Source organism: Struthio camelus, chromosome 1 (genome assembly GCF_040807025.1).
Source record: "Struthio camelus isolate bStrCam1 chromosome 1, bStrCam1.hap1, whole genome shotgun sequence".
In the NCBI taxonomy this organism is placed as follows: Eukaryota; Metazoa; Chordata; class Aves; order Struthioniformes; family Struthionidae; genus Struthio; species Struthio camelus.
In genome coordinates, this window is record NC_090942.1 from 69,958,397 (window position 1) to 69,978,712 (window position 20,316).

At 39.6% G+C, this 20,316-nt stretch overlaps 1 protein-coding gene across 8 annotated transcripts in view; it reads left to right on the forward strand.

Annotated features, from left to right (window-relative positions):
- Window positions 1–20,316, forward strand: part of CACNA1C (calcium voltage-gated channel subunit alpha1 C) — a 451,988-nt gene that overhangs the window by 12,017 nt on the left and 419,655 nt on the right. For all 8 annotated transcript variants that reach the window (XM_068947481.1, XM_068947471.1, XM_068947499.1 and 5 more), the window contains exon 2: window positions 17,462–17,783. In XM_068947481.1, the coding sequence (XP_068803582.1) occupies window positions 17,462–17,783 (322 nt within the window). The remainder of the gene's footprint in view (window positions 1–17,461; window positions 17,784–20,316) is intronic.

Here is a 20,316-nt window from a genome sequence, read left to right on the forward strand (position 1 = left end):
CAGGCACTGACATGGTGATAGTGGGATACTTGATCCATCTGTCTAGGTGCTCCCTGGCAAGCCAGAGAAAGTACCCTGCACACCAGTCTTCCTGAGTGCAGAAGCAGGTTTGGCTCTTGCGGTGTGGTCAAAACAAGGCGTTAGTTTGCTGACCTGCTCCAATGTTGTGATCAAGCGCAGAGCTCCTGAGAGGTATCCCCAGACAGCTGTGGTCCCATGATGTGCATAGCTTATGATTCCTTTTCCTGTTTTTGACCCTCCTTTTTTTTTTTTTTCCTGCCTTTGTACCTCCCTTTTCTGCCCCAGTCTTCTCCAAAAGAAACAAAAAACACCCCTAATCACTTTTCCCTTAATAGTCTCAGTTTTGCTACACCTATACGCAAATTTGGTATTTCTGACGTTGATACCTGGGTAATTTTGGCCTTACGTGCCATTACTGGTGAAGTTACCTAGGCACTGTTGGCCTTACAGTACTCCCCAAAATGTCCCCGGTACTTCAGTTCTTCAATTAACTGTGAAGACTGGCCATCTCTCGTGCTATCTGTAAACTTTGTCAGCTTCTCACTCTGTTATTTGTCCTGTTCAGGATTTTCTCATATCCCGTCCAGTAAGTCTTCCATGTCCTGTTCAGTTAGCCTAACCTCAAACCAGGACCAAATCAGTGGCCTAGTCATCTGCCTGCAGCCCTAATAGGGAGTCCTTCAGATAGTCTTCAACTTTGGCAAGCTAGTCCTGTATGTGATATATGAAAAGATTCTTGCCTGTGAATTTACAATCTCTGTCTGCTGATCAGCAGTTCAGGTGTTAGGAAATGAGTTGTTATGGAGGGAGGCTGGTATCTAAGGTCAGGCAGGTTTTAAAAACCTAGTCAGTGGCCCCAAATCACTGAGGAGTCAACGTGGAGAATTCTGTATGAATTTCGAACCAGATACTTGATCTTCAGATTGTGTGTGGTTTTGTTCTTGTGGATAAGTTGTAGTGATCAAGTGTGCTTTGCTTGTATGTAGATATCACCATGGGCAAATGTGAATCTGGCAGAAAAAGGGACTGTTCTCTGACCTCCTGCACGTAGAGCTAGATGTGTTTTACTTAACGACTGGGTGGGTCTCTGGTAAGATAGGTAAACTAAGGGAGCAGTTCCTGGCCTGTGGGCAGTGTCTGTAGTTGAAAGGTAGGCAGGTGGTAAGTTCTGTCTTTCTACTAGAACGAGGATTTCATTCTCAGTCACAAAGTTTTGAAGTCCCTCAGGGATCTGAGGACTGGCAGGTGATGCAAAGAATGGGCAGAGACTGACAGGTGTAGAAGGGTCTGTGTTACCTAATGGGGGACTGCACATAGTAGCACATGACGTGCACGCCGTGTACTTCGTGCTAGTGGGTAAGGGGAAATTATGCCCCTGTCTTTCTTCCATCTCCATCTAGACACGCTTATCAGTAGACTGCGCTGGGGCTTGACTAGAAGCCTAGCTATATGGGGACTTTTGGTTTTATTTGCTGTCTTTCCAGTGAGTGTGTCACAGGGCACTTGTGGTTTTGTGTCCAAATAATTGGAAAAACACATTTTCTACCCTCTGGAATCATTAGAATGTCTTGGAGATGTATGCGGTTGCACTGAGTGTTTAGAGGTGTATATAAAGGCAGAAGTATAATTTGCTTAATGGACCAGCAGAACGAATAAGTGACTGTGACTGGAAAAGATCTAGCTGAACTATGAAAAATTTGGAAAGATGTAGAATAATATGAATTGAAAGAGAGATGCGTTATAGTATTTTGTGATCCAGGTCACCTTCTTACAATGGGAAGAGCTTCGCTCCAGAGATGATTAAGGTATCCAATAAAGGCTTTTAGAGACACATTTTCAAACTGCCATTCTTTCATATAGTAAAATGAATCAGTTGGCACAGGTTTTATCTTACCTCACTGTAGGTGTCTAGAAGTGTCTAGTCTCTGCTAATCATCTAGATTCCATCTGGAGTCAGTGGAGAGAAAGGCAGGCATGGCTGCAGGACATGATAGGTACCTAGGATAAGTGGGATGAAGCGCTTTCCTGGAGGTACTTAACTGCCTTGACTGTATAGAGAACTTTGACTCAGTTAGACTAAATGCTAGTTTTTAGATTACTAGAACTAGTGAAATGAGTTCCACCTTCTCCACACATGTCGATTTCTAATTTTGGTTGTTGACAATGTAAGTGTACTGTGAAGAAAGGAGTTAGGTGCCTATGCTACTTTTTTTAATAAGTACATTGTCTTTCAGGTGACCTCTGTGAATGCCTGCATTAAATGTATATACTTCTGCCTGACTGCATACCATTAAACGAAAGGATTTGTTAAAGCAAACAAGTATGGCGGGAAAAACAAATAATTCCGGGGAGGGCCATTTAGGAAAGCTGGGGAAGCTGTTTCTTGAGGAATATCCCTCTCTGTCTCCACCTAGGGCGAGAATAGTTCACTTTTTCCCAGACTATGTTTAGGATTAGAGAGTATTGTGCAAAGTAGGTAGCCTCAGGAAGGAGCAGGGGCTTTCCAGGCAGTGTCAGCAAGAGATGATGAGCATGCCAGAAGACGCACAGCATCAGAGAAATCGCACTGTAATTGGTTCAGTCTGCTTCTCCCAGCTAGAAAGTGCAGTTAGCTGGGCCAGCTGGAACGTACAAACTTACATGGAAAGATGAACAGTTAGGTAATAGCAATGCAGAGAGAGGTTTTTTTGCAATAACTCTTTGGTTTGTGGGCTTTGAGCTTTTGGGTGAAAAATACATCATGCCAGGTTTTGGAAAGTGCTGCTTTTGAATCATTGCAAATGTATACTGCAACAGGGTCCCAAAGGGAAGGTAGTTTAAGGTGCAAAATTCATTTGGTCTCATTGACTTAATATTGGAAAACTGGCTTCTGCCTGCCACAGCTTGGGATACCGGGCTGTGTGTGCTGCCGGGGTGATTTCAGCTTGGAGGACAGCCGTCTCACGAAGGGTGCACCCTGAGAAGGAACGAGAAGGGATTTCATTTTGGTAACGTAAAGAGAAAAGGTTAAACCATCTCAGCAGGGCAAGTTTTTGTTGCCCTAAACAAAGGGTGGTACTCACATTTTTCTTTAGATCTTTGTACAACTACATTATCTTGAAGGAAATGCATCTTTTGGAAAACTTTTTCCTTTGTCACTGCCCCAAGCAGGATTATGAATTCTTTATGTATCAACTTCTTATCTCTTCAGAGCCTCTTCTCCCAGAATTTATAGCCTTGACTTTATCATGTTACCCTCTGCATAAATGGTATAGTGACAGAACATCTACCTTGCCCTGGGAGATGGGGTGTGCTGAGGTAACTAAGATATGCGAAACAACCCGTATAACTCCCTGAAAAGCATCAGCGAGAAATTCTGCTCACAGAAATTATCATCCACAGTGCAACAGATCAGTTCACAATGACACTCGCCTTTCCTGGGGTAAGCTCCTTATTGTGAGATGCTTCAACAATAATTCAAATTTTCTGGATTCAAATTTGAAAATTGAATTTTGAAAATGGAAAGTGAGGAGAGTTTTCCAGAAATAAGAATGTAATTGCAATATTTCCCATCAGTGGCTTCCAGTTTCTACTTTCTGTAGAAGTAGCAGACATATGCTATACTTCTATGGGAAGCTATTCTGTCATTTTGCATAGGATTGTCTATGATGCTTTCTGTCATCATTCACCATTTGCTTTTGAATGCTCTTTTACTGCCAATGCCTCGTAATGATACAATGACTCAAAAGTTGAGACAAGAGAATGTTTCAGGAAATGTATAGATTTAAGTGGGTGTAATTTACTTAAAATATCATAACTGTTTTTGTAACACCAGTTTTCTGATTAAACCATTGTGCTGCAAATAACTTGCAATAAGGACAACAATGGGGATCCCCAGTCTGCGTGTGAAAGAAAATGTTGAATTTATCTCACTACAGGCCTAGATGCGTTGCAAAAGATACTGTTTTAGAGGTAGATTTCCAAGTCATGTATTTTAAATATTATAGTATTTATGTTGTTTCCTACTGTCTTTGGGCTGCCTGTGGATAACAGATCTCAAGGGCAGGAGGGATGCCTCGCAGGCCAGACAGTCTCCCTCAGCAGTTTCTGAATCCTTCTACTTGAGCACCAAAGCACGATGGATATTAGAAAAATATCCAGGCTCCTGATTTGGAGACCCAAAGTAAAAATAACTCCTAACATTGCACAGTTAAGTCCTCCAGTAGTTAGGCACCCGTGTTGTTAGTATTGTATACTTTATTAGACATCTGAGTTGGCTTATTTTCAGCTTCCAAATATTTAATCTCATAAGGGTTTTTTCAGTTGGGTTAAAGGGTCATCTGGTGTCAAAAATCTTTCATGCTCATGCTGGTAAATTGTGGTCACTTTTTTTTAAACCATCTTTTTATGTAAGACTAAGTAATTCATGTGTCTTTAGTTCCTCATTATAAAATATTTTCCACTCTGTATTGTCTCGTACCTCTTTCTCTGAGTAATTTAAACTATTACTCTTTTTGAGGTGTAGATACCAGAATTGGAGACTGTAATTCTGTTTGCCATAGCAATGCTGTGGCTTTGTCTGTTCAGCATGCTACCTGGACTTTCAGACTTGCAGATAGTCCATGTCAACTGTGTGTTGGCTTACTCTGTGACTATTGCTGAGATACAGCCAACTGTGTTTCAAAGACAAAGAAACTCAGTCTTGCAAGAGAAGCTTGCTCTGCCTACAAGAGGTACAGAATTTCCAGAGGTGATTAGAGGTGCCCGCTCCTTGGTAAATAGGCTCAACTTTTTCTTCCTAATGAGAATCTCTCAACTGGTGTTAAAATATTATCTGAGTAAACGGTTTGTGGAAAATTGCTTGTCCTTTTTGTGATCCTGATCCTACAAAGTGCAGAGCACCCTGAGAGAGGTACAGAAAAGCCTTGGTTTCCACTGCCTTCAGTGTGATCCAAGAACTGCAGAAAAGGATCTGGATCAATGGTTGGAGTACTCCCTCCATGTATGAGCGTAAATATTGGCCACCAGCTTCTAAGCAAGCGTTCTACAAACCTGCTCTGCATCTGCTGTCGCCACCTTTTCTCTGGTACTTGTAAATTCAGTAACAATCAATGAATCTGCTTTCATATAAACAGGATTTTATATTTTTAGAAAGAATCTATAAAGACTGTCTCAAACATTCATCTGCATCTACTGCAGAAAAGGTCACAGAAGCTGGTTAATAATGTTTGTACAGACAGCTTCAGTGTATAGTTTGTGTAATTGTTTCAGGGTTATGCGTTACAGCGTTCAACCGAAGACGCAAGCCAGATGCTGTTTTTTTTTCCTCAAAGGTGCTTGTGAAGATTGTCTTGCTAAATTTTCCCACCTTTTATTGTCTTTTGCATTTGCTTCTAGTGATCACACAGTTTTTCCTGTACTTTTTCTTTCTGCTGCGGTTGCAACCTTCAGATTTAGTGCCTTATTTAGGCTGGAAATTAGCAGAGCAAGTCAAGAGTACTTGTTTTTGCATCTGAATATTACACACACTTAGTATTCAGACTTTGAACGCTTTCCAAGTGGATGTCAGTAAATACGAAAATACATTAGAGAAACGTCTACATGTTAGAGGCAGAACATACTGCTTTAGGTACTCAGACAATTCAATAACATTATTTTCCTCTATGCAAATTGACTTTAAATATATATCTGTTAATGTTGCAATGCCTCCACATCAAATAAGCCTAATGTGAACTGGAGTACGTTTTTTCAGACTGCCTTTCAATGTCACCCTGAATGTGAAACTCAAGCCGTTTGTTTGTTTGTTTGTTGGATATCATGGTTTATAGTCATGTAGTTGGTAATTTTCTGTGGGTTTGTTGTAATGGAGGTTCCCAAGTGAAAGGGCTGCCTTTCTCTTCCTGATTTGCAGAGTCCGTTGCATATGGAGCATCCTCTTGAGATTCTGTAGATGAAAGAAAATAGAAAGATATAACTGAGGCAGCATTATTTCTTCCTTCTCCAGTTCAAACTTGGCTGTTTTTTGTGTGATCTCTTTCTAGCGCGTAAAAGGTGCCGAGTTAAAAGGAGCCCTCCTGTTTGAATACTTGTATTTGTTATAAAATTATTTAAAAAAATAAGATTACTGTAATTGCATTATTGAAATTAGGAAAAAAAAGACTTATTTTCACTTAATATTTGGTAGAATTCTCGTATAGTCAGTTTCCAAACTTTTCTCTGTAGTTGCTATTTTCTAATGTTTTGTTGGTCTTGCTCAAAGCAGCAGGGAAAAATCTCATTTTAAAAATACTAAGATTAAGAGACAAAATTCAAGTCAGTTTTGAAACTTGTAACATCTTTTAACACATTTTTCTTTGAAACTGACGGCATTTCAAGGAGGTAGAACATCTTTAATTTATTAGGATGGTGTGTGCCTAATCTAAACATTAGGTAAATGCAGCCTAAAGAAAATTGTTTTGCATTTTCAAAAGCAAAAAATAGTTTTTAGGTGTCTCTGTTTTGAGTGGATGCTAATGATATAATTTACAGGCATCTAGTTTTTTGCAAGCATAGTGTAGTAGATGCCTCTGAAAAATTAGATATGTGTTACTTTCCTGCGTGTGCTATACCTGACACCTCTAAAATCAGTAGTCACTTTTGAAAATTTAGGCCAAGCTTATTTTACCCAAGAGGAATGCATCTGAAAGTTGATTCTATCTTAAAAGTTAATAGAGCCCTGCTTTGGATGTTAATGTAATCAGCTTTGCGGGGAAAGCAAAGAAATCTGATTCAATAGCTATCAGAAAAGTAAAAGACATTAAAACCATGTATATTTGGTGGAGAAATGTGGGAAAAATGAAAAGCTATCTATATTTTCTAATAGGGCAACGTGTGCGACACTGACTAGAAAGTGAATTTAAAAACCAGATCACTGGATAAAAGCCTCCATACACGAATAACTGATGATCCTGGAGGCTAACTGATCTATCTTTGCTCTTTGGCAGAGAAATGCTTTAATACAAGCTTCTGCATAAAACCTTGCATGTTCCTGTACTTTTAGTTTGGGTGCATAGTCCTTGCACCCCTGGCCACAGCCTTGGAGACGGTAGTAGCGCAAGTAGGTGCTGAGTAGCCAGAGGCGCTGCTGAAATCTGCCCTTGTTGAATGAGAGGTCAGAGGAGGAGGAGAGGTGGGGACCAGTTGGCCTCTAGAGGTCCCTTTTAAACTAAATTATTCTATGATAAATTGTGGATTAATGGCTTCCTAACATAGCTATCGCCATTAGGAGGGCTGGCAGGAGGTACTTATGACGTGCAGAGGAAGGATAGAAGTATACTTTTTCTTATACACTTGCTAAGCCCTTTTTTTTACAAACTCTGCCTGCTGTCTGGGTTTGTGCATCTGAGCACTGACCCCATAAACAGCAAGAGGAAGCCAAAATTTCAGCCTGTGCAGCCAAAAGAATTTGCACTGTGTATTGTGTATCAGCCTTGATCTCTGTTTAGAACTGAATGATATAGGAGTTTTTTAGATCTGTCTTCATTCAAATTCATGCCGTCTTTAACTCAGATGTAGACCCTATTTAGCAGGATCTGTTTTATGCTTTCTGGCAATCATCCGCCTGATGCAACCCATCATCTACCTTATGCAACTGTGAAGAGACTTCCATTTCTTGACCTAGAAGAGCTTAAGCTGTGGAGGAAACGTGACTGATTTTATAGAATGAAGAACCATTGAAATGGCAGGATTTGAACTACTTAGATATCACACATTTGTATGTATTTTTCCAGATTTTTGTCACGTGTTTTGGGCCAAAATAGAAAACATCATCTAATGTGCTCTTTGCAGAAAAGCAGCTACAGAATTGCTATTTATGCAATGCATAAATACACATAGATGCATGCATGTGCTGACCACATATAGGAGGGAGTCATTTCATCTCATTTTATCCATTTAAGTTTAATTGCACATCCTCATTTGACGATCTGTGCCTGGAGTTTGTCCAAAGTAGTATGATGTTCTTCCAAGACATTTACCATGACACGCATCCACCTATTAGCACATGTTACTGAAAAATTTTGTAACAATAGGCACCCTGAAAGACCTTAAATAGATGTATTAATGCACTGAAATGTGAGACATGCGTCTATACTATGCTGTGAGTGAAGAACATCGCTTTTTAATTTATATTCTGTTTGGCATTAGAAATACTTTGTGCTTTGCTGCTGTAGAAGACGGCGTTACCCCCAACAGAACTACAGCTCTGTGTAAAAACTCTTACCAGCCATTCCTTCAGATGCATAGCTAATCAGGTTCTCTCAGGCTTATTTGAGATGAATGCAAATACTGCTGTTAGTAAAAGGACAGGTACATCACTAGTCCTCTGTAGCTATTTTTTGGTTTTCATGATTGCTTCAGTGAGCTATGGTTGAAAGAAAGGAAAGTGTTCCCTGGCTTAGCGTCTGAGAGCTGGGTCTGGGTGCCACCAGAAACATGCCTCAGAGAGGCTCACTTGTGGGTTTCTTTGTGTGCTTTTTGTTTTTGTTTCTTTTTGTCCTTTGCAGCTCGAAAGCTGCAAGAAAATATGAATCCTTCAAAGGGCATTGGGCTCCCCCCCCCCCCCCCCCCACAGCCTAGTACAATTCTGTCCTAGTGGATTTCTAGTGCGGTGGGTTATCTTGCAGGCTCCTGTGGCTCTCCTGATATCAGCATCGATTACCAAACTTATATTAAAGACTTGCCTTGGGGTGGAGGGAAGAAGTTTAACATGTAGTTGACTCGCTGCTTTTTTCCTCTACCTCCTCCTAGTCTAGTTCTCAATGTCTTCTATTTTTCTTTGAGTGCACAGTTGCAGCGTAATAGCAGAGGAGCAAGTCAGGAGCTAGCTGGATTTTTCTGGGGGACCGCTGAGGATTTTCTAACGTCTGGCTTTCTAGATTATTCCAGTCAGATTTGACAAGACACCTCTTTGGTGAAGGAGACTGAACAGACTGCTCTGCCTCATTTTGTTTCCTTTCAGAATGGAAGGATACAAACTGGAGAAGTAGAAGGCGGCGCATTGGAGCTGTGAAACCACAGATACTAACTTGTTATCCCCCTGCTAATTAGAAGGGGGAGAGGGAGTTCCAGTCACCTGTATCATTGTAGATTGAGCCATAGAAAACAAACTAGTCAGTAAGAAAGAATATAATTTGCTTTTGTTTCAAATATTGAAGTTCAAGTTTCAAATTGTTTAAAAAAAATCTGAATTGTGTTCATTGAAAAACATGGCATTTTCAAACAGAGAAGAGAGACCTTATCACCTGAGATAGGCAATGGAAGGCTCCGATGGTTGTACATCTGGCCATACTGCTGGGGTTTTTTGCCTGTGTGTATTAAAGGCTCAGTTTTCAAATGAAGTATACAGACCGTCGGGAAGAAAGTAAATATAATTTCAGGTCATCATTCTATTAGTTAAATTACTGATCTTATAGCGATAATGTAGTGATTCTAATGTTTGTTCTTTTTTTTTTTTTCCTTTTTCTTTTTTAAAGAGGCGTTATCAATGTTTCGTGATAAAATGCAAACAAAAGTCCTGGTAGAACAGTTCCTTGACTAGCTGGATTCCTGGAAAAATAACATATATAATCTTTCATACTCCAACATAGCTATGTTAAGTCACATCATTCCTTATTCTGTGTGTGTGTTTTTTTTTTTTCCCTTCCTTCCCATATCAGAAGATGGCAAATCGTATCATATGGGGATATGACGCTGGAAGAACCTTGCCAGCTCATGATCTCTGGTTTTACTGGGCATATGTTTATCCTGTAAGGCTAAGCATAGCTCTCAAAATCCTTCCATGCAAATCTGGCAAGTTTTGTTCAGATCTGTCAGATCTTGTTCAGATTTGTTGCTGTCTCCCAAATAGGACAACTAATTGCATAAACGGCCTGTGAGGGGGGTCTGCTAGTTGTAGTGGTGTCAAGGCATGCTTAAACCAGGCTCTCTCCTGTGCCTGACTGACTTATTCCATAGTGCGGACAGGTTGCATGCCAAAAGGGATGGTTGTATTATTGTTTGTACGCACGCATGTGCGCATGAGCTCAATCTCGGAGAGCTTGCGGTGCTTGAATATTTCTGTGCCTAAATCCTTTGCAGGTCCAGGAGAGTGCATATGGAGGACGTATCTTATCAAGAGGCAATGGGTTTCCAACATGCTCTAGTGAAACAAGATTTTTTTTGCTTGGAGAGAAGTGTATATGCAGTGACCCTGAAGGGAAGAGCTGAGCCATGATTTATTCTGGTGTTAATAAGGAATTATTATTGTTTGTATTCTTGTTGGGCATTTGAACCTTTTTCATTGGCCGGGAATCTATTGTGCTAGATATTGTGCCAACAGAGAAAAAAAAAATTGTGCCTTCCTTAGAAAATTCATAATGTACATAATGTTGGCAAAGTTACGAAAATTTACCATGCCGAGTCCATAGTTAATTTTCAAGTGTAAATATTTAACTTGGAGGCATACATTACTTGAAATGAGAGGAGCTTCTGCACTTGCTCACTTCATCAGAGCAGACTTGTTTTTTCACATTGATGATAGCTCATTGCATCTTCTAGACTAATGGCATGCAGCAAAAAAAGCTGTTTAGAGGGGGATGTAAAGAAAAACAAAGAGCTCTAGTTGCAAATGAAGCATAACTCCTGAATAAGATTTTGTGTTTAGTTTTAAAAAAAATATTTAGTCTCAACTATGGCAAATGAATTGTCTTAAATTATGTAACTTTTATGTGTGTGTTCTGAAGCCCCAAAACAATTTACAGCAAAAATTCTTTAACTCTCTTATCTGGGCTAACGACTACTTGCTGAGTTTTAGTTTGACATGATGTTTAAAAGTATATGTGTATATTATAAATTTTGTTATAGTGAAAGCTGTGGTTCAGGTTGCAATCCAGCTTTCATTATAATCCCTATTCAACTTGCGCGTTACCTCAAGAAAAATCTTCATTTTGGGGGGGAAAAAACCCTAGTGTCACTTTGGGAGTTAACTCTGCCAGAATGTATGTCTTGTCAGCTAGTTTAAATAGGCAAATAAGGAAAAACGTCCAAGTTATGCTTTAAAGAAAGTGAGATTTTGTATGTGCAGTCTTGCATTCACTAGGTGAAATTTCCAGGGAAGTATACTGAGAATTTAGTAAGCTTTTCCAGAAAAGACTGCTTTCTCATACAAATAGGCTGGGTTATTTCACTTCAAGATTTTAAACTTTGTGCATGGCTAGTTGTTGTTGTCCTGAGATACTGAAGGACTTCTAGAAAAATGTATTTCAGAGTGAGTTTTTAAAACTAAAGAAACAAAGTTACAGGAAAATAGGTCAGAGGGCTCTCACCTCCCGTAGGAGGGATGAGCATATCTAAATATGTCTTGTAATGTGCTGATGGAGCTGTGATGATCTGAAGGTTTGAGTCAAGCAGGGCTTACTCAGAGAGGGGTCTTTTGGTAGATAAATGATGGAAGCTTTCTGTGCTTCAGAAGCTTCTGATCTTCGGGTCAAACTTTTGTTATTCTAACAGGAGATACTGTTTCCTCCTACAAATCTTGCCTCATGTATATGACTCTGGAGAAATGTTTGTCCAGCCTGGTCAAAAAGACCTAGACTGTGGGAGATGCTGCCACCAGTTCAGGCAGCAGATGCGTATGCTTCCTTGTCATTACTATTTTCTTCATTTTTTTCCCTCTTTTTCTTCCTCCCCTAATGTACGTCTAGAAATTTTTCTTACTGCAAAAGCTATTATTTCTTACTTATTTGCTGAGAGTATGGAGATAGATTATTCCCCTTTTGTTCTTCAAAATTGTATTTCTTAAAGGCTTTGTCATGTCATCCTCGTATCCTCAGGAAAAGCAGTCCTGGTTCTGGCATTCCCACTTCCACTGCTTTGCAGTGTAGCCCATGTCTTCTAGGCCTTTGGTTGCTCCCATCTTTCCTGGAGCGTGGAACCCAAGCCCGGCCGCAGTGTTCTTGCCAAAGCCCTGCCGCTGCAGAGCTGGAGGGAAGGCTTATTTGATGTGCTGGGTGGATTGTATGCCCGCTCATGTACTGCATTGCGATTATTGCCTTTTGCGGGGAGCGAGCAGTACGACGTCAGCTCCCGGTCTGCTGGGAATCCAGTATAACCCCCAAGGTTCTTCTGAAAATAATTTGGGCAGATGATTCATCCTGCTTAAATACTTTGCATTTGTCCCCGCTGAACTGTATTCTATTTTTAAGACCCTTTCTCCAATTCATGAAGCTCATTTTGAATTCCAATTCTGCCCTTCAGTGTGTTTGTTCAGTATCTCCCAGCTTCATAGTTACCTGCTTGTTTAATAACACCGATCACCATTTTGTCCTCTGGATTGTTAATGTACGCATTGAACAGAATCAGATCCTGGACAGGAGGTTGAAAGCCTCTCTGAGCCACATACGTCTGTTCAGACTGTGTGCCAACATTAACTGCTCTCAGGCATCCACTGGCTTTGCACACGCGTTATAATTTTTTTTCAGCTTGTGTATCTCTAGCACACTTGTTAAAATGTCATACGAGATGTGATCAAAAGTATTAATGAAGTCAGGAGACATGGCACCGATGGCTTCTGTCCTGCCTGTGAATTCTGGTGCGCTGTTGCAGAAGCAATAAAGTTGTCTTTGACACAGTGTATTCTTGGCAGATCCATGTCTGCTGTCGCTTTTCTTTGTCTTTCAAGTACTTGCTGACTCTTGTTTATTTATCTCTGACTTTTTCAGGAGATGGATATTAAACTGGGTTTCAATTTTCTTCCTTTCTCACTTCTTTTTTTTAAATGGGGACTACATTTGCCCTTTCTTGTTCTCAGAGATCTCTTCCATCCTCCATGAATTTGAAACAGCAGCCAACAGCTTTGAGATTATTTAAAGAGCTTTCTGAAGTATTCCAGGATGCAGTACTTAACTACAGCTAGCTGAAAGTATGTACGTTATCTAAGTACTTTCTAACTTGCTCTTTTCCTAATATAGCTGAAAATCATACCTGGTTTGGGATTACTTCTGCTAGTCACCAGCTTATGGTGCTTCCTCGTCCCCTTTAGTGAAGATTGATGCAAAAAGGACATGAAACACTTGATTCTTCTTGACATCATTTATCCAATGCTCTCATTTTTCCCTGACTAATGGATCAATGTTTTCCATATTCTTCTTCTTACTAACAGATGTCTTCATAGGCTGATTTTTGTGTTATTCTTCATGTTTCTTAGGCACTTCTCATTCCACTATTTTATAACTTTTTCCCTGTGTGCCTGGGTTATAGTCTTATACATGATCTTAGTAGTGTGACCAGCTCCCTAATTTCTGTATGCACTAATTTCTTTCGGCGCTTGAAATCAATTGAGAGATGATTTAATGAGTTTTGCCTTTTACTATACTGACTTTTCCTATGCTTTGGGGAAGAATACAGTTGTGCAACGCCATTGTTTCAGTGTTTGCAGTTTGAGTTCTGAGGTTTATAGAGTGATGGGGTGGGGGGGAAAGAAAAGTGACACTTAGCACTGGCATAGCTCTATTTTCTTTTTAAGAATTAATCTAAGCAAAACTTCTGTAAAATAAATGTCATGGATAACTAGATGGAATCAAGAAACTCGAGCTGCAATTCCATTAGCTTGCCCACTTCCATATAGAGTGGTCACTGCTTAGGTTTCTGTGTGTTTGGTGGTTTTTTTAATGCTGCTTTTGGATCAATTAATGTGTATCGTGATATTTGCATGTATATCTGCACTTACAAAGGTTTAGGCGATCAGCACTGTATACTCTTTTGGTGTTTTTTGTACATTTACAACTATGTCGTGTATTTTGTGCAAAAAAGGTTCATTTCCTGTTACATTGCAACCTTATCTGTTACTTTTCTGTTTAATTACTGTTCAAACACTTAAATTTGTGATTCATAGCCCAAAAGTACTTGAGAGAGAGCGCGAGTGAGGAGGATTCATAAACCTTTCAGTTTTGTGCACCAGCTGGACATAGTCAACAGCACAAATTCTTGTTAAAGGTGGTAGAGATTAGCAGGGTGATGCTGCTGCGGATCATGGTGCTTTAGTGAGTGATTCTGTTTGGGTGGGGGCTAAATCTCCTTCCTGCTCCTGGCCAACCTCCAGCATTATAATCATATAAATAAATGTGATTAAAGTGATTTAGGTATCATGAAACTTCATTTGTAGCAGGGAAATCAAATGAAGTATTTTAATTGCCACATTGCACAATGAAAATAGCAATTCCAGTAACTGCAACTCTCAGGTTACAGCTAAGTTTTGTGGAAAGGGAGAAAGGACTGCCGTAGGTGGAGCTTACTGTGGTGCCTCGCAAGCTCAATGTGAGGCGTGTTCTGCTTATGTCTGAGGCATTAATACTAAACGTTTAAATTATTGTGCTGAATTTCATTCTTCAGAGAAATTCTTGGAAGTTTGGCTGTGCTGGCTTTGGAAATGGTTTGCTCATTTCTTCAACGTGCTTTCTGTGGAACTCTGAGCTTCAGTCTTTTTAATTTAAGCCGTTTCTGTAAGATGCCCGTAGACCTAGTCATTTGTCACTGCCATTAGTTATTTAGTACAGATAGTTTCTGCAGCCTCTGAGCTTCATAAAACAGACAGATCTTTATCAGTAATCAATATTTGTAATAATTGCTAATATAAATCTGTCATTACTGACCCATATTTTGAAGCTAATTTGAGATAAAGGACTTTATTATGGGCCTTGTGATTGTGGTAGAAGTAAAAGCAACGAAACCACCAGAAGCTGTATCCTTCCCTGTACTGGCACATCAAAGGCAAAATGCGCAGACTTGAATCCTCATGCGAAATCTAATAAGCAGTAATAACGGAGAAACTTGACACATTCCCAAAGTGCAGAGAAGTCATCATTAAGATGCAGCAGCTGTTTATTTTCATGACCGCATGGTCTAGCCAGCATGATAAGAACATAGTGGCGATGGATCAGCAAGTTTGCTTTTACTGGAAAACTCACACATCTTTCTTATCCACTGTAATGGGTCAGTATTAAAGAAGAGCTGGAGCTGGAGAATAATTAGAGCATTTTCCATTTACTTTTTTTTCCAGCAGGCCTCAGGGTAGGGAGGTCAAATAGATGCTAAAGAGAAAAACTGAATCTGGAACTAGTCTGAAAATACATACGTATCCCGTGAGTAGTGCTGTTTACAATTTGCTTAGTCTTAGAAAACTTCTAACTAAGTTTGCCTGCCAGTTGATTGCCAGCTTCGGCTAGGAAATCTGCTTAGTCTGTGCAATTCTGAAAGCTCTTTTTCTCACTTTGAAAATGTTAGGGATGTCAATTAACTAGTTCCCATTTCTTGTTTCTTTCTGCTTTCTCTTTCACATATCGGAGTGATATTACTCACCAGCTTCCTTTGGCTGGTTTGTAGCTAGGCGATTTTTCAGTGCATAATGACAAGCTCTAGGTTTTCCTGCTATGTAGTGAAACTGTAACAGCCTGGTAATCTTGTGGCAATGTCTGACATAAAATAACATCTGACTCGCTTATGTCCTTCCTTGTGATTCAGTGAGATGAATTTTAAAATCTTGCATGCTGCCTCAGTAGGGGCCTAGCCTGTTGCACTGTGTCTGTTAATGTGATTCTCTTACTCTGTCTGCTCTGATTCACTTGTAATGCAGTCATTGCTGTGATATCTTGGCAGTGCATGTACAACTTTAAAATATGCATCTTGGATCATTATTTGTTTTCAAGACTTTGAAACAGTTTGCTGGTTTCCATAATTTTATTTGTCTTTCATCTAACATCTCTTATCGAAGGATAAGAGATAGTCACGTGGTCTTCACTTTTTTGTCCCGGAGTCTGCAGGAGCCCAGTTGATCTGATTAATAACACCCTATTTCCACATTAATCTAAAGTGGAACACAGTCAGTGGTAGGCTTTGAGCTTGCTTCGAAATAAAAGGTGATCCAAGTCTCTGACTGGGTTTTCTACTCTCTGCCATTTGGACATATGCTTTTCGGAAGCATAGTCTTTTCTGAGCAGAAGTAAGGGAAACAATTTCTTGAGGGCAAGCAGTGTTTTGAAATGGGTTTTTTTTTTTTTGTTATCACCTATGAAGGAATAAGATCTATAAACCATTCCAGCTTCCATTTACCCATATCCCAAAATGTGGGTAACAGGCATGTTCACAAGTCCACAGAAAAGTTAAATGGAATTTTAAGTCTTTGAATAGGATGCATCTAAACAGGAGATTCTCCCAAATTAAAGTTGGCTGTTATGACTTTACATTGCACTTTGCTAGCATGGTTTATATTTTCTTCTGTAAAGCGTTGTCTGTGGCAAAAATTCATTTAATCTTTCCCAAGCTCATGTGTCTGAATTGAAGTATACTCAAACAAAGAGCCAGGGAGGCAGGTCCTGAAGTTTCAAAATTCACTCATTTTGAAATGATTGAAGTTTTAATTTCACTCAGGGAAGACGTTTCATTGAAGAGGCACAGGTGGCTTAATAACTGTCTTTACTGAAACAATGGAACAATTGCAGTGTGTTGAAAGGATGACTTCCTTTTTTTTGGGGGTACCGCTAAGATCTTCCAAATATCAGACATGTAACAGACATGTAAGATGATGGTCACCGAACATATATATTCCAATATTAGGAGGATTGGGCAGATGCATATACTGCTTCAGCTTAAGCTGGAATAGGTGTAAAGCTTGAGACTGTTAGGTTTGATAGCGTCTGCCAATGATAGTTTTTAAAGTGAGTCTTTTTCCACTGATTTCAATAGTTCAGCTCTCATAAAATCAGTTTGTCAGGATAAGTAATCTGTTCCAGTTTTTAAATATATACATTGGTTGGGGCCTGAATTATTTGCACCGGCATCCTATGGGACAGAGGCCATGAACCCTGCCTTATGTTCCGGTTGCTGCTTCAGTGTTCCTTTTAGCCTGTTCTTAGGCTTATGCATATGTACTGTTTGCCAAGACAATTTAACTCACCGTTGAAGTCTCGTTTTACCTTGAGATAATCTTGAAAACATAAGGATTTTAATCATAGGACTGGAAAGTCTCATCTGCGTTCTTTGCCATGTACTACATAGCATAGGTGCTGTATGTCTGCGTGATAAAGTAGTGAGAACTAGCCTCAGCTTTTGCACTTTCAAACAATACAACTTGTAAAATGTGTGGCTTAAAAAAAAAAAAAAAAAAAAAAGACAACTTTTTTTGTGTTGGATCCCTGGAGAATATGTTAGTTGGAAGCACTTCTAAACTGTGTCCATTGGTTCTTGTTGGGAGACTGTTGCAAGATGAATGGCTGCACAATAGTATTACTCTAAAATAAAGAGGCTGAATTGGAGGAAAAAGCTGTTAGTAAGAGGATACCCTACACTTGACCTCAGATCTTGATTTTACTGATACTTAAGTTTTTTAAATGCACTCTCTTCTGCTGTTAAATGTCTCCACAATCTTCTCTGTGTTCTTTTTCTTTCACAGGTTCCAACTATGGGAGTCCCCGTCCAGCTCATGCCAACATGAATGCCAATGCAGCTGCAGGGCTTGCCCCAGAGCACATCCCTACTCCAGGGGCAGCTCTGTCCTGGCAAGCTGCGATTGATGCTGCCAGGCAGGCCAAACTGATGGGTAGCGCTGCCAATGCAACAATATCCACGGCTAGCTCCACACAGAGAAAACGGCAGCAGTATGGAAAACAGAAAAAACAGGGTACCACCACAGCTACGCGTCCTCCCCGGGCACTGCTGTGTTTAACGCTGAAAAATCCCATCCGGAGGGCGTGCATCAGCATCGTCGAATGGAAATATCCTTTTTGATGTTCTCATCTGGAAAATGGCAAAATGTTAGCATGCATCAGGCACTATTCATAAGTGTGGAGAAATTAATATATTAAGTTTTGAAAGGTACCATTGGGAGCCTGAAGCACGCAAGTAGCATTTGACATCTTAATTGAGATCACTTCTGCTGGGGGATAAAAGTAGCTTAAGGACTGAAGTCTTACCTGTACCAGTGTGTAAGAAGTCACCAGAACTTTATATCATATAAAAGTTAGGGGTTGAATTCTGCCCTTGCACAAACATGTGCAGCACAAGCTGAAAGTGATGGGAGATATGCAAGGTATATCAAGGTATATATTCTGAAGCCAGAATTGAACTGACTCTATGGGATTGGCAGCATGGCGGCTGGCTTTCTTTTCCGTGTAGCGTAGAAAATGAGATGGCTTGTTTTTAACAAAAATGTGTATGATTCAAAATACCAGAGCTGTTTAACTTGTGGCACCTCTGTTTTTTTTTAAAAAAAAAAAAAAGAAAAGAAAAAAAAAGAAAAAGAGCAGGATAGAAAAAAACTGATAAAACCCTGAAATAGGGCTAAGCTCCATTAATTATATTGGAATTCCATTGAATCCAATAGCATTCACTAATGGTAAGATAAAACTTCTGATTATCTGGAAGCAGGGAAAGAGAAAGACAGTTAAAGTAATCCTGCAACATGTACAAATTCAGTAGGGGGCCGGATCTAGTAGTCTGAACAAGAAGCAGACCGTGTCACAGATGATAGATGATAACCACTGACCAAGAACTGCAGACTGCAGGGGTCAGTTCTGCTTCCCTGGAAAGTCAGTGAGAGTTTGGCCGTTGACTTCCTCAAGCAAAGGAGCAAAGCTTCTTCAGTCAGCAAAGTCAAAGGAGCACAGGCTTGAATTTTACAATTTGGTATGAAATACAAGCTGAAGTAAAAATACCTCTCGCTGACTCCCCAGAAAAACTGAAACTAACCCTGAAGAGTAACTGTCAGTAAATCGCAAGCTAGCAGTGTTCTTCAGTAGAAAAGAAAAAGCATGTTGCTAGGGATAGATAAGTACGTTAAGGGAAGGCAGTACAGAACTCAGTGGTAGTTAATGATTTTTAAAAATGAGTGATGGTATTTAAGACAAGGGTATAATATTGTTCCTTTGTGGATCTGATGGGACATTAGAAGGATGAAAACAGAATATGAATGCATTAGGTCTTGCTGACAAGGACGTCTTTTTCAGATGAAGAACTTGTTTAAAAATGCTCCTGATGATTCTTTGATGTCCTTAAAGTAGGTACCTGTCTATTCCTTTCTTCCTCAGATGCTAATTTTTAATCCCCTTGATTAGGTCTGTTACTTCCTATCCCTTCTGGCACAGCCCTGATGCTTTAAGCATAAAATGATGGATGATGACTAACAGGCCAAAGCTGAATATTGGTTTACTTGCCAGCACCTCAGTAACCACATGTCTTTAGAGAAAGAGCCCAGAGTGACATTTGATAAATGAGTAAGATCAGCAATGAATGATGGGAATGATGTCCTGTAAAACAGGATACAGCCCTGCTGAGATCAAGAGAGGACCAAACAATGTGATTAAAGCAATCCAGAGATGCTGATGCTCGCATTTTTTGTATTTATTTGATTTTAGATGAGTTGGTGGAAATATTTTTTTTGCTGTCAGAAATTCTCATTGGATGTTTAGTGTTTATAAGCATGAAACATTTCAATAACAAATAACATCATCAAAGGGCTGTGATAAGATTTAATTTTTTTTGGTGCTTTGACTCTTCCTAATTGCTAAAAATTACTGGGAAAAGCTGACCCTAATTTTCTGAACATCTAAATTCTAAGCACAGTGGACAATAAACAAATATCAAGTGGCACTTCTGCAGTGTTTCATACCCAAACATTATGGTATTAAGAGCTTGGAAGTGCAACTATGTATATATATATACCTACATATATAAGGTGAAATGAAGTAATTACACATGTAAATATTTGCAAAATAAGGTATTTAATATTCTGCTGTTTGCAGTGTCTCTGCACATTTTATACCATTTTATCTTTACAGTGTAAGAAGTTTAGAAGTTTTAAAAGAAGTTTAGAAGTTTAAAAAAAAAAAAAAAAAAGCATGAACAGTGCTAAGTTTATAGAAAATATTCCTGTCTGGGGCAGGGGGGGAAAGCTAGAGGAAAGGCAGTTCAGAAAAAGAAAGCCTATGGAAATTTAGGTCTTTATGCTGTAAACACTGTATATGCAACTTGAGTCATCTGAGAAATCCCACTGGTTTCATGTGTAATGTGTCTACTCTGATCTGCAAAGTTCCTTTTGCCTTTAGTCCAGGAAGTTCGGTAGCTGTATTATCCTTCTATTTGTTCTGACTTCCTGTTTGCCTACAGGCCTTTTTTGCCTTATTTGTTCCTCTATGCTTTCCTATATCTCCTGTTATTCATAGGTTCAAGCATGGTAGTCCAGCAAATTTGGAGCCCTTTGACTCTTCCATATTTGAGAAGTAGAAACGTAGAATAAGCATGCACAGGTGT